The 13092-nt window shown below is 48.2% G+C and overlaps 1 protein-coding gene across 1 annotated transcript in view; it reads left to right on the top strand.

Moving 5' to 3' along the window:
• Positions 1-5503, top strand: part of FBRSL1 (fibrosin like 1) — a 534150-nt gene extending 528647 nt beyond the window's left edge. Inside the window, exons 19-20 of the mRNA XM_084272242.1 lie at positions 138-378; positions 2401-5503. Of these exons, the coding sequence (XP_084128368.1) occupies positions 138-378; positions 2401-3634 (1475 nt within the window). The 3' untranslated portion in view covers positions 3635-5503. The remainder of the gene's footprint in view (positions 1-137; positions 379-2400) is intronic.
• The last annotated feature ends 7589 nt before the right edge of the window (positions 5504-13092 follow it).

The raw sequence follows: 13092 nt of genomic DNA, 5'->3' as shown, positions 1-13092 counted from the left end.
TTCCCCCTCACCATTAGATCCACCTTATAAAATCTTGAAAGGACAGCTCGGGTTGTGCTTAGCATTGTGAAAAATGTCTGTGTAACTTTTTGCTTTGATTTGTTTTTTAACTCTTGCTCCCCCTGCCATTGTTCTAGCTCACAACAACATTTTTACTCACAAAGATGGCCCAAACCTGCAGAATTTCAATAATCCTCACGAGCCATGGAATAGACTCCATAGGACCCCACCATCCTTCCCAACACCTCCACAGTGGCCCAAGCCCACCGATTCTGAGCGAAGCTCCTCAGTGACAAACCATGACAGAGACAGAGAGCGGGAGCGAGAGCCCGAGAAGAGGGACCTTTCTCTGAGTAAGGACGACAGAGACAAAGAGAGGTAAGCACTGAGTGCTTTGAGCACATTTCTCCTGGGCCTGTTTTTCCTCTATATTTTCTCTAATTTTTCTGATCATAAAATAATCTTAAGAGAAGAGCACTACTTGTCTGCAAAGCAGTGGATAGGCCTCTCCTCCAGCTCAACACAGGTACTAGCAACATGCAAAAACAAAAAGCCCTCTTGGCCTTTTTGGATTTGTCCTTTGCAGAAACACAGCCAGTCCCTGCTAGCAGGTGAATAAAAGCAGTGAGCTGAGGGCATGAGCACGTCACTGTGTTTTCAGGGTATCCTTGGCTGGTTCCAGTGCTGCTGCTTTAGGATTGTATTTGGAAATCATGAAGGTAGCACTGTGATAAGGCCTTTGCAGGCAGTCTTTGTTCTCACTAATGTACAGATAACACCGATGAATTCGAATGTTAGCTGGGCATTAAGGAGATAAAAATGCAGATGCCTGTATCAGGAGCAGTGTGCATGAGTCCCTTAGCAAAACTGATTCTTAAAAATCTCACTGTAGCCAACCCCTTATTAACAAGTGACAGGACTGCATCAGCTGGGCTATGGGCCCTTCCTTAGCTTCCAGTTACAGGGGTTTGAAGCTGTAACACCCTTTATGTTCCACAGCCCAGTTGTCTGCAAGGGGCTGCTTCTTTGTAGGCAGTAACAGGCTGCAAGTCTTAGATGTGTGTGTTTGACTAGTGATTGGGGGTTCCTAGTTTGCCTGGAGTGCCTTTAATGAGATGTTGAGGCAGTGCCTGTGAACAGGATTATATGGAAGCAATAGGCTAAAAATCACCTTGCTTTAAATGTTAAACTGCCAGAGGCCTTTGCATGGATAGTCATTCAGATAGGAAGCTCCCTTCTTGGCTTTAGCATCATCCATTTGCAAGCCAGGGTTACTTCACTCTGAGACCGTTCACACAGGTTAACATCTCTGTTACATCCCTGTTAATTCAGTTTAAGATGTCCCGGCACACTAAACCACATCCTTGACCAGCAATCAGGACTACTGCAGAGGAGGAAATCTGGGTTAGGAAATGTAATCGTGAGGGATAAATACTCACAGAACTCCTCAAAACACATTCAGCGTTCAACACTCGGGTCTCACAGCTCTCAAAAGCATATCTGGCATAAAACTTAGGCACCAGCCAGCCCTTCAGCTGCATAATGCAGTTCTCTCCATCACACCATCATACTTTGCATTTAAAGTGTCCCTCATTCAGAGCAAAGTGCTTTTAAAAGGTGAGCATTATTTATTCCCCTCTTTAAGAGGTGGGATTAACTGTGACTAATTGGCTCACTCAGAGATAGAGGTGCAGTTAGAAACATAAAGCCTCACGCCTCTCTTTCTAACCCATGGACATTGTCATCAAATCCCTTGTTCCTCATAGCAGGTCCTCTTGAAGCAGAGGTCGATTGCTCGGTTTTGTGGCCTGTTGGAGGAATATTTTTCCTTAAGCACCTCACTTCCCTGCCAAAACTGCCCACAACAAATACTCTCCTGCAGTTCCCTAGGCAAATAAGCATCACATTAGGGCTGTTTCCAGTAAACAAGGCTGTCTTGTGAAGAACCTGCATTTCTGTGGCTTCTCTTTTGTGTGCCTGGAGCCATGTTTTAGGAGAGGACCCTGGGTTAAGAGTGTTGCAGCCAAGAAGGTTGTTGTCTGGCAGCGAGATGTGTATGAACACACTCTTTATTTTAAAAATAAGCTGTCTAGAATTCTTCTTTCTGCATGTTCCTCCATGAAGTGGTCTTTCTCTTAGGGTGAACACACTGTTCTTTCAAATGCATCCCCAATTTTGTCCCCAGATTTGGAGATTTTAACATTTTTTTAATACCTAGTATGTAAAGGCAGGTAGTGCATATCTTCTAGTGCAGCATCCCAGCTAGAGCTGATGCCAGCAGAGCTTTTCAAATCATTTTCTAACCTATCTCAAATTACAAAACTAGTAACTCTGCATGCCCAACACGGCATAGATGTTTGTTCACATATAACCAAGGATGTGTGTTCTGTCTTTTTACAGAGACCTCATGGATAAAAACAGACATTCAAACAGATCCTCACCGGCGTCCGCTCCAGTGACACATCAGATTAGCAATCTCATCCGCAGCAACAGCCAAACCTCCAGTGATCCCATCAGACAGGTTAGCCTTGGTGAAAGGGAAAGGTCCAAGGAACCCGAGCGAGAGCACCCTGACCGGCTGAGAGAGCCACCCATAGCAGAACACAAGATTAAAGAGAGCCGGTCCCCAGTGAAGGAAACTCCAAGCCATGATAAGAGACCCTCTGAGGACAACACAAAGCCAGTAATCCAGTCTGTATCCCCATACAGCAAACCTGCACTAAGTGAGAGCTTGAAGCTTACCAATCTAATGAGCAAGGACATGGAGAGAAAGACAGATCTTCCCAGTGACCTCCAGAAGATTAAGAATGACATCAAAGTCAAAGAGGAGAGGAAGGAAGACAGCGATGTGCTGGTGGTAGGGTCTGAGCCTTCACAGCACTCCCGATCAGTGGAGCACCCCCCACCGCCTACTTTGCATGGATTATCATTGCCTCACTCGATGGCTGCCTCTATGCCCATCTCCATGGGCAGCGTGCACCAGATGAACAACATGAATGTTCTGGACCGCAGCAGAATGATGACCCCGCTCATAGGCATGAATCCTTTGTCAGGAAGAGACAGGCTGCCACATCCTGGATTTTCTTGGGACCCAATGAGGGAGTCATTGCGAGATGCCTACCGGAGCTTAGACCTGCACCGTCGAATGGACTTCCAGCTCCGGACGGATCCTATCCACAGGTTCCCTACCACCTCTGGGTTTTATGACCACGACCGTTCTTACAGAGACAGGGAGCCACACGACTATAACCATGAAAACCTTCTTGAAGCCCGCCGAGAGCAGGAGCGGTTGCGGCAAGTGGAGGAAAGAGAGCGCTTGCACTTACGGGAAGAACTTGAGCGTGCCAGAATGCACCACTTGCACTCGTCCCCCATCGAAAGTCACCTGGCACACGTGCCATCCTTCATGCCTCATCTAAGCGGGATGCATTACCCCAGACTGAGTCCATCCACTGCCATGCACAACGGGATTTTAAATAGGAACCCACCAACTGCAGCGCTGAGCGCCCCACCGCCTCTTGTACCAGCGAGCAGCACCAGACCTGCCTCCCCACGCAGGACTACTCCACTCACAAACTCAGAGTCCAGGGACTATTCCCCCTCTAGGAACCCCAAAGAAGTAGAGGCACGATAGTCCCCAACATTGAATTTTAAACTCGCCTGTATATAAACCAACCAACCAACAACAACAACAAAAACAAACAGGAGAAATAAAAGACCCAACCAACAACGACAAACAAACCTTTTACAAAATGCACTGCTGTAAACTTTTTTTTTGTTTTTGTTTTTTTTTTTAAATGTAAAATTTGTAGAAGTTAAGCACATTTCCAGAAATAACGGGGTCGGGGATGCAGCCTTTCCAACAAGAAGGTTGCTGAGAATGGGAATTTAATATATAGGTATTGATTTTTTGGTTTTGTTTTTTTGTTTCTGTGCTTAAAAAAAAAAGAAAAAAGAAAAAAAAAAGAAAAAAAAGAGTTAAAAATACCAAGTTTGTACATTTTTTCCCAAATGTGAGGAACATTTTTAATGGATTTGTATTTTTTTTAATTTTGTGCTCTTTATTCACTTAAAAAAAAAAAGAAGAAATTTTGCTTTTGTTTTTAGTTAAATTTGCATTTTAAAGGCCTCAGATCCTTAAGAAAAAAATACCCAGGGTTTCTTAAAAGTATTATTTATGGAAATACTGTAGTTTTACAGTCCACTGTGAGGTTCCCTTCTGAGGCCATTTGATCATTTACCTTGGTACTTTGGAACCGAAGTTACAGATATATATTAAAATATTAATAATAATAATAATGTACAAAACTGTTTGTTTTTTGCCTTATTATATTATGCAGAAATTTAAGAGGAATTTTTTTTGACTTCTTGTTTTAAACAAAACAAAAAAAAAGACAAAACAAAGAAAACAAACTGTAAATACTCTGTTAATATAAATGTACACCAATATTAAATTCTTAACATAGGTAGACTTTATAAAAATGGTTTCTAGAACCACTCTGGTTATTTGTTAACATGGTTACAACTCATAACTCTTGTCACAGTCAGAAATTCACACTCAGAAAGCTAAGTACGGCATATATACTTCAACTATGCAAGAACTCGGAGGCAGGTCTTAGTGGATGTTGGGGGGAGGAAGGTTAAAAAAAAACACACACAAAAAAAAAACAAACCAACCCAAAAAACAACCAACTTGCAACTCTGGAGACAGAATGGAAATGGCATGGGACCGGGAAGAAGGATGCTTGTGTTTAACAAAAAAAAATATATATATATATAAAAAAAAAAATAGAGACTGAATTTTTTTGTACAAACACAAGGGACAGTTCGTCAAGGAAAGAGAGACACACGCTCCTGGAAGGGAATTTTGGTTTCCTACTTTTCAAGCTGGCAAAAACAGATGGAACTGGCACAGTACCATGCGGCAGACCCTTTCCTTAATTTTTTTTTCCTTTTTTTTTTCTCTTTTTTTTTTTTTCTCTTTTTTTTTTTGTGTTGTGGGCAGGATCGCTGGCAAGCAAGGACAATTTTCCGTGGACCCCTTGTGCTAATTGTGCAGTGTTCTTATTGGAATCTGTATACAAGACAAAGTAGAATTTTAGGAGTGCAAAAAAAAAAAAAAGTCTAATGGTTGATTAAAAAAAAAAAAGAAATTCTGATATATTATCTATAGTACATGAAGACCATAAGCAAATGTTTGTTTCAGTGTGGTTCTGCCTTGAACTGCTTTTTGGCATGATTTATTTTTTATTTCCGATTTTACTTTTCATCCATATGTAAATTTTGCCATGTTTTACTTGCTGTACCATCCCCCCTCCCTTATTTTATTTTTCAGTGTCCATGTTTTATATATCCTGGGCTTTTTCTCTCTAGTTAATTCAGCCATCCGCTACTATTTTCTTGGCTCTGTAACTCTTGTTTCCCCCCCCTCCCCATCCTCCCCCCTGCACCCCCTGTAATTTTAAACATTCAGTTTCCTTGTAGATCAATGAAGATAAATACAACATTGATTTTGGATGAAAAAGGTAGTTGGAGTGTTTGTGTGTCAGCGCTTTGGCGGCTGGGAGGAAGCAGCTGAAGGAAGGGGTTGGTGCTGGGAGGAGAGGGGTTTGGTTCTTTGGTGAATCCATCCTGGCAGAAGGAAGGAGGCCATGGCTGTGGTGGTCAGGCCGTGGCTGTGATATCAGGCCGTGGCTGTGGTGTCAGGCCGTGGCTGTGGTGTCAGGCCATGGCTGTGATGGTCAGGCCGTGGCTGTGGTGTCAGGCCCTGGCTGTGGTGTCAGGCCGTGGCTGTGGTGTCAGGCCGTGGCTGTGGTGGTCAGGCCATGGCTGTGGTGTCAGGCCATGGCTGTGGTGTCAGGCCATGGCTGTGATTGTCAGGGCGTGGCTGTGGTGTCAGGCCGTGGCTGTGATGGTCAGGCCCTGGCTGTGGTGTCAGGCCGTGGCTGTGGTGTCAGGCCGTGGCTGTGATTGTCAGGCCGTGGCTGTGGTGTCAGGCCGTGGCTGTGGTGTCAGGCCATGGCTGTGGTGTCAGGCCGTGGCTGTGGTGGTCAGGCCATGGCTGTGGTGTCAGGCCATGGCTGTGGTGTCAGGCCATGGCTGTGATTGTCAGGGCGTGGCTGTGGTGTCAGGCCGTGGCTGTGATGGTCAGGCCCTGGCTGTGGTGTCAGGCCATGGCTGTGATTGTCAGGGCGTGGCTGTGGTGTCAGGCCGTGGCTGTGGTGAGGCCATGGCTGTGATGGTCAGGCCGTGGCTGTGGTGAGGCCATGGCTGTGATGGTCAGGCCGTGGCTGTGGTGGGGAGGAGAGCATGTGGCCGCTCTCCCAGGCCCGTGGCCCCAGCACAGCTCTGTGCCGTGTGTGCTGGTCCAACAGTTGTCTGGGTGGGGTGGGTGAAGAAGGATGGAAAAGGAAGCACAGGCTCTGTGCAGCAGCTTGTTTGAAGGGATTGTGCTGCCGGCATCGCTCCAGGAAGGTTATTGCCTCAAGCGCTGTTCTCCACGTGCGTTCTCATTTGCTTCCCCAGCTTTTCCCCGTAGGCTGAGAGCAGACATCTGCAGGGGATGGAGAAGCACTCCAAGCCCCCTCGCTCTCGGTAACTGGTTTAACAGTGGGCGGCTGTGCTTCAGCAGCATGTTACAGCTTCTGGTTTTAACTTTGCGTGTGACTAAATTACCAAGCATTAAAAAAAAATTGAAATAAAATAGCAGGGTCCTTAATCTGATGAAAGGAGGCTTAAAACAAAATAGGCATTAAAAATCAGCACCTGTTCTCCCAGCTGAAATTGGAGGAACACACAACACATGGTGGAAGTGAAAAGTGTGTTGGTCTCAGCATAAAGATATTTGCGGTGCTGGCTCAGGGCAGGGGGAGGGGGGTCGTAATTCTCCCCTGGTGCCATTGTCCAGCACGGCATCCTGCTTGATGCCGCCTTTCACAGAGCCGCGTAAGGGAACCTCCCTGACCCCTGTTAGAAAGAGGCCGTAGCTGCATCTGCCCGATGCAGATAGGGGCGAGCGGTCTTCAGTGTTCACATCAAAAAACCACAAACACTGACCATACCCTTTGGGAGCCTTCGGTCTGTGTATGATTTAAAAAGTGAGCATTAAATCACTGCCGGGCTCCCCTGGCATTCCTGACCGATTGCTTCTTGCAGCCACACGGCTGCCAGAGGAATTCATTGTGACTGATGCCGTGGCAGCCTGAATATTTAAAGAAAATCAGCGGTTTGCCATTTATTGTATTAGGAGGCAGTGCTCTCACGCGTTCGGAGGGTGACCCATCAATAACGCTGCACTACAGTGGGATTCCTGGGGAATTACGCAGTGCCGCGTATCAGCCTGCTCACAAAATGGTTCATCGTGATTAATGGTATTATTATCTAAACAGAGAAACTAATTAATTCAGCCTTATTCCTTTAAGCCACTCCAGCTGAGCCTTCTTCTGCTAAAAAGGGCTGGTACAGAAGGACTTCCTGGGGTTTATGCGTTTCTACCACTGTTGAGCTTTCATTTTGTGCAGTTCTTGCCATTTTTATTCTCCTTTCAGCCATCTCCCTAGAGATTTCCCTCAGCCACTGACAAAGGGTGGGATTTGGCAAACAAATGACAGTGGGTGGGAGGAAGAGGATGGGATGTGTAAGGTTCATTGCTTCCCTCAGGCAGCAGATTTTTTATAAAGATTCTCCAGAAAGCATAAGGAGAGAGACCACCTCTTGGACTTGCATTCCCTTTTGTCTGAAATGTGATGCCATGTGCTGCCATGGCTCGGGTGAATGAGATTTGGTATGTCCCCTCCACAGGTAAGAGGCCTGCTTTGGACTGGTCAGTAAAACAGGTGACTAACCAGGAGGGTGTGGAGTGCAGGAGAACGCCCATCTTGTGGAGCTGTGATGGATCCTCAGGTAACTTGGCAAAAATGTTGGGGTTTTTGACAAAAAAAAGATCCAGTGTTTCCTGCAAAAGCAAGCTCTGTTGCCGAAAATAGTGTATGGGAAGTCTTGGCTCCAGCCTTTATAGACACCATAAATATTTAGGCATCGGTGACCCCAAGTTAGACCAACAAAGGCTTGATGCAGAGGAACTCAAGGACGCCCCAGCAGCCTGAGCTGTCTCCATCAGATCTGCAATCCCCGCATTGCCCAGCTCCAGAGCATGGAGAGCACAAGAATCCAGCTAGAGAGAAATGCAATTTCCTGAGAGCTTAAGCACAAGAGGGAGACGCACCAGCTTTGCTCCGGGCAGGCTAGCAGGTGCCAGAATGGGAGAAGAGGCAAATCCGTGGTGCACAGCTCAGGCTCGAGCCAAGGAGCCCTTGGCAGTGGGGAAGACAGGGTTTGTGTGTTCTTTGGCTCGTGCTGAGCAATCAAGGTAAATCTTTTCTTTACCTCCTTCAGGAAATTTCCTTTTGCCAATGTCTCTCTAGTTGTGTCGCAGTTTTGGGGAGGGGTTTTGCTAGTGGGCTTGTGACAGACCAAAATGGCGTTGCCCATCACTGAGAGGTGGGTTTCCCCACGCCAGGGCTGCCAGGTCCTTCCCTGCTCACCCCCTTTAGAGAGCTTTCCTGATGCTTCCTCATGTCATTCACACATGCGATTTGCTTTGGGAAGGGATGAACCAAGGAAATAAAGACAACCAAATAAAAAGGGCTCTGGCCAACAAATACACTACTTTGAGAGCCAGCAGTGCAGGCCTTAGTGCAGATAGATGGAGCTTTGAGGGGCCCACGGCAGCCCGTGGGCTCAGCCCTATGCAGGGCACAGCAGCTGGGGGACCCCCCCCTCGCATCCACCCACATCCAGCATGACGGCATCCCCCTGCCGAGGCTGCAGCTCCTTCATGCCATGGAGACTGATACTCTGTCAGGAAAACACCTTTCCCAGCAGCGCCCTGTATTACATGAAACCGAATAAGGAGCAGGGGAGGGCTGCAGCAGGCCCGGATTACAGGCTACTGTTTCTGACCGTGAGGGGGAAAAGGAAAAATCAAATGGTGTTTTGAAGTTTAACTTGGAAAATATTTTTCCGAGGCCTTTGAGGACTATGTGTGGAGGGAATGGGTCGTCTCCCCTTGCCTCAGCCCCACACTACAGCACAGCTGGAGACCTCCTCATCCCAGCATCAGCTAGGACCTCCTTGCAGGTGTCGGCATGGCAATTTCTTTGTCTTCTCACAAAAACCTTCTGCTCCATTAAGCTTCCCTAATTGCTGCATTTATCATCAGCCATTTTCTGCTTGTTCTCTTCCTCATTCAGTGAGGACATGTCAAAATAGAGATATACCCGGCCATCCCTCTGCCGATGGAGCTGTTGGGCAGGCACCGGCTGCTCAATTGGCCGTTTAGCAGAAGGTCCCTCATTACCAGTTCACGGCGGCAGATCACGGCAGCCGGGCATCGCTGCCCGGGTGTCAGGCCCTTTGCACTCAGCCTTGATAAATAGCTGTGAGGACAAAAATACAGGACTCCTTTTGTGACTCAAAACCCAACCGGTTTCATCCCCAGACTCCCAGTAGGAATTCACGCAGCAAGCTGCAGCTGCCCGCAGCAGGGTGAAGCCCTTCGTCTCCCAGTGCAGTTGGAGGGGCAGAGGGTGTATTAGACAGTGAAAGGAGACCAGGGCCTGGCTTACACCCGTGCTGGCCTTGGTCACACACGTGCTGTCCTTGCCAGTGGCCGGTGAAAACCGGCAAGGGCTGCAGCTCAGGCAGGCAGACAGGCTTCTGCTGCTGGATTGCAGAAGAGCTGCTGCAACATAAGAAACCGTAATTAGCACTTCTGCAGCATTTGCTCCATTAGGTTATCAAGACACCATTGTTAATAAATACTGTCCTCTCAGGAAAAGGAAAACCTGGTTAGGCACAGAAGGAGGTGACCAGCTTCTCGTAAATTCTCTGCTCCCAGCTGCAGCCTGTTCCAGGCGATGGGGAGCCAGTGCCCAGCGGCGCTGCCTGCCCGTGGCAGTGGTGGCATCGCAAAGAAGGACAACTCTGTGCAAATCCAAATCCAAAGTGCTGGCCAGTGAGCAATGCAGTGCTGAGGGACTGGTTTGGGGAAGCTTTTAGGTTTCATTATTCAAAAATCTTCCCTTTCATTTTGAGTGCTGTAAAGTAGCACTCCAAAAAAGCTTGACACCAAAACCTCTGAGAAGACAGCAATTTTTGAGAGGAAGGCAGTTTGTTGAAATAAGAAAGGAACGAATCATTTTAAGTGAGAGAGAATGAGCCCAGCTGAGCACCACTTCAGAGCTTTGTGCTGGGTGAGACCTCAGGGTGTCAGGATCTCTTCCACGTTGCTTAATGGTACCAGTAGAACAGACATGCTGCAAATTCCCTGTTTTAACTGTACCATGAGGCAAAGATCCCTTTCTGTCCCATGTCCCTCTATGGTTTGGAAAGTCCTTTCCTCCAGATCAATGGCTCTTAAAATAGAAATTCAGGAACCATCATCACCTGTAAAATCCTTCCCAGGGGAGGGGTAGATTGCTGAATTGCTGTCACAAACAGAATCACAGAATCACAAAATCACTAGGTTGGGAAAGACCTTTAAGATCATCGAGTCCGTACCTGTCCTCTACTAAACCATATCCCTAAGTACCTCATCTACACGGCTTTTAAACACATCCATGGATGGTGACTTAGGCCCATCCCTGGACAGCCTGTTCCACATCCCAACAAATCTTTCAGTGAAGAACTTTTTCCTAACATCTAAAATGACCCTGCCCTGGTGCAGCTTAGTGCCATTTCCCCTTGTCCCATCTCCTGTCACCTGGCTGAAGAGACCATCGCCCACCTCTCCTGTCAGGTCATTGTAGGCAGTGATAAGGTCTCGCCTCAGCCTCCTTTTCTCCAGACTGAACATCCCCAGCTCCCTCAGCCACTGCTCATATGATTTGCCCTCCAGCCCCTTCCCCAACCTGGTCGCCCTTCTCTGAACACACTCCAGGGCTTCAATGTCCTTCTTGTAGTGAGGGGCCCAGAACTGGACACAGCACTCAAGGTGCAGCCTCACCATGGGGCAATGCAGTGTTTTGGAGGGAGGATGAAAGGTTTTAAGAGTGGCTCGTTGAATGCAAAACCTGGAAGAAAACTGACCTGAAGCATTTTACGTTCCTTTCTGGAGTCTGTTTTACTCTTTGCCTTTCTCCAATATGGAGCTGCAGGCTGAAAACCTCCTGCCTGCTTTTAGGGATGCATTCGGCCACTTGTGTGCAGATTCCCACAAACCCCATTAGGAGGCAGGCAGCCATATCTTGCCTGCCAGCCAACAAAGGACTCACAGAGAGGGAGAAAATAAGCAAGCAAATTTCCTGCCCTGCCTCAGTAACGAGTACCAGTACACACGACTGCCAAGGCCCCTGTGAAGATCAGCTGCCTTTCCATGGCATACGATGCTGACCAGCACTCGATCACAGGCACTGAAGGCTCCTATACCTACCGTGGCATGAACAAAGGAAAAGGGAGGAATGGAAGGGGGTGTGTTCAAACATAAGGTAGCTTGGGATTTTGGGTTTGTTAATGGACATCAGTGAACCGACAGCGTGTGGAAAATTTCCAAGGGCACCCCACCTGATCGGTGGTTTGCACGGAGCCCCCTTAGGTATGAAATACACAGGTGTGGCTTCCTTCTGAAAAAGCACACCTTAAATCTCAACACATACTGCTGGCAGCCCTGAAAAGGCTAAAAGCTGTGCACTGCTGTCATGGGGTTGCACAGCCTCGCCACGCATCTGCAGCTGAGAAAGCAGGGACCCAAAGCAGCCCAGCTATTCAAGGAATTAATTCAGCTGGTGGGGATGGCCCCGGAGGTCACGCACAGCCAGATCAGCCCTTCCAAGAGCTCAGCATTTCCTACCACGTCCTATGGACTTTCACTGATCAAATGCCGCAGAATTTGAAGGTTAAGCCTCTGGCACGACCCAGGTACCTTCTAGTCAGATACAGGATCAATATGGCACCGCTGGCCAACAAGCTGGGTCACAGGGCTGCCAGTGGCACATGCCCAGGGCACGACAGAGCCACAGGAGGAACCAGACAGGCCCCATCCCACCTTGGTGTGCAATATCCATGCTGGCCTATTCATACCATCACTGATGGATGCTGTGGCAAAGGCACCGTACGGTCTTTCTGCACCCTGCCTCCAATGTGTTCACTGGATGACTTCACGCAGCCAGACAGGGCCAAAAATGTGCCTCTGTGAATTAATGAATTGGTTTAATTGTCTGCCAAACCTGAGAGCAGCCAAAAGTAACAAATTAAAGTTTACAATCCTGTGGTCTCATTTACAAGGGGATAATACAGCAACTGTTTATTTTGTGAGATGTTGGAGTGAGTCGGGAGAAAATTACAGCCCCCATATAATATTAATAATAATCATCATCATAAAAATACTTTTAATAGGAAACACCAATGGTTGTTTTGCTCCATTAACTTGCACTATTGTTTCAGCCCGTCTGGCTGCCGACTCAGCAGGGCAGGGGGTGTTGAATCCCCGGAGGCAAAACTGGCTTCACAGCCACAACAGCTCACAGCAGCTTCACGCTGTGGCGCGGGAGTTTAATAATCACCGTGGCTGTAGCGTGGCAGCATCCATGGGATGCAGGGCCAGATGATCCTTTATGGAGCTGTGGAAAGAGCTCCAGGGGAGGATGCAGATGCCAGAGTGCCAGGAAGCTGCTGTGAGACTTTATGACTGATGTCCCCAGCCCGTGCCCTCGGCAGCTTTTGGCAGATGTGCAAGCTGCACCCTTCGTGACATAGGCACAGTGCCAAGGGATGGAGACACAGGATCAGCCCCACACCAGCCCCAGTGCACACCAGTGGCCGTGTCCTGAGGAGGAGATAGGGCCAGACAGGAGCTGTACAGAGCCCTGGAAGACCCCACCAACAACTCGTGTCAGCTCATGACCCAGAGGGCAGGTGGCTCTGCTTCTGCACCATGCGGCATGGGGGGGGGGGGGGGGGGGGGGGGGGGGGGGGGTGGTCCCTGCGCTGCGATGCTGCCAGGGTGGGAGAGGGCTGCACCCAGCGCTGCACCAATGCCATGAGCCAGGGACCAAGCGAAGCCGGCAGTGACGTCCGTGCAGAGCACAGATACTT

The sequence above is a fragment of the Gallinula chloropus genome (genome assembly GCF_964237585.1).
Source record: "Gallinula chloropus genome assembly, chromosome: 17".
Taxonomy (NCBI): Eukaryota; Metazoa; Chordata; class Aves; order Gruiformes; family Rallidae; genus Gallinula; species Gallinula chloropus.
Note: the sequence above shows the minus strand (reverse complement) of the source record. Positions and strands in the feature narration are given on the sequence as shown.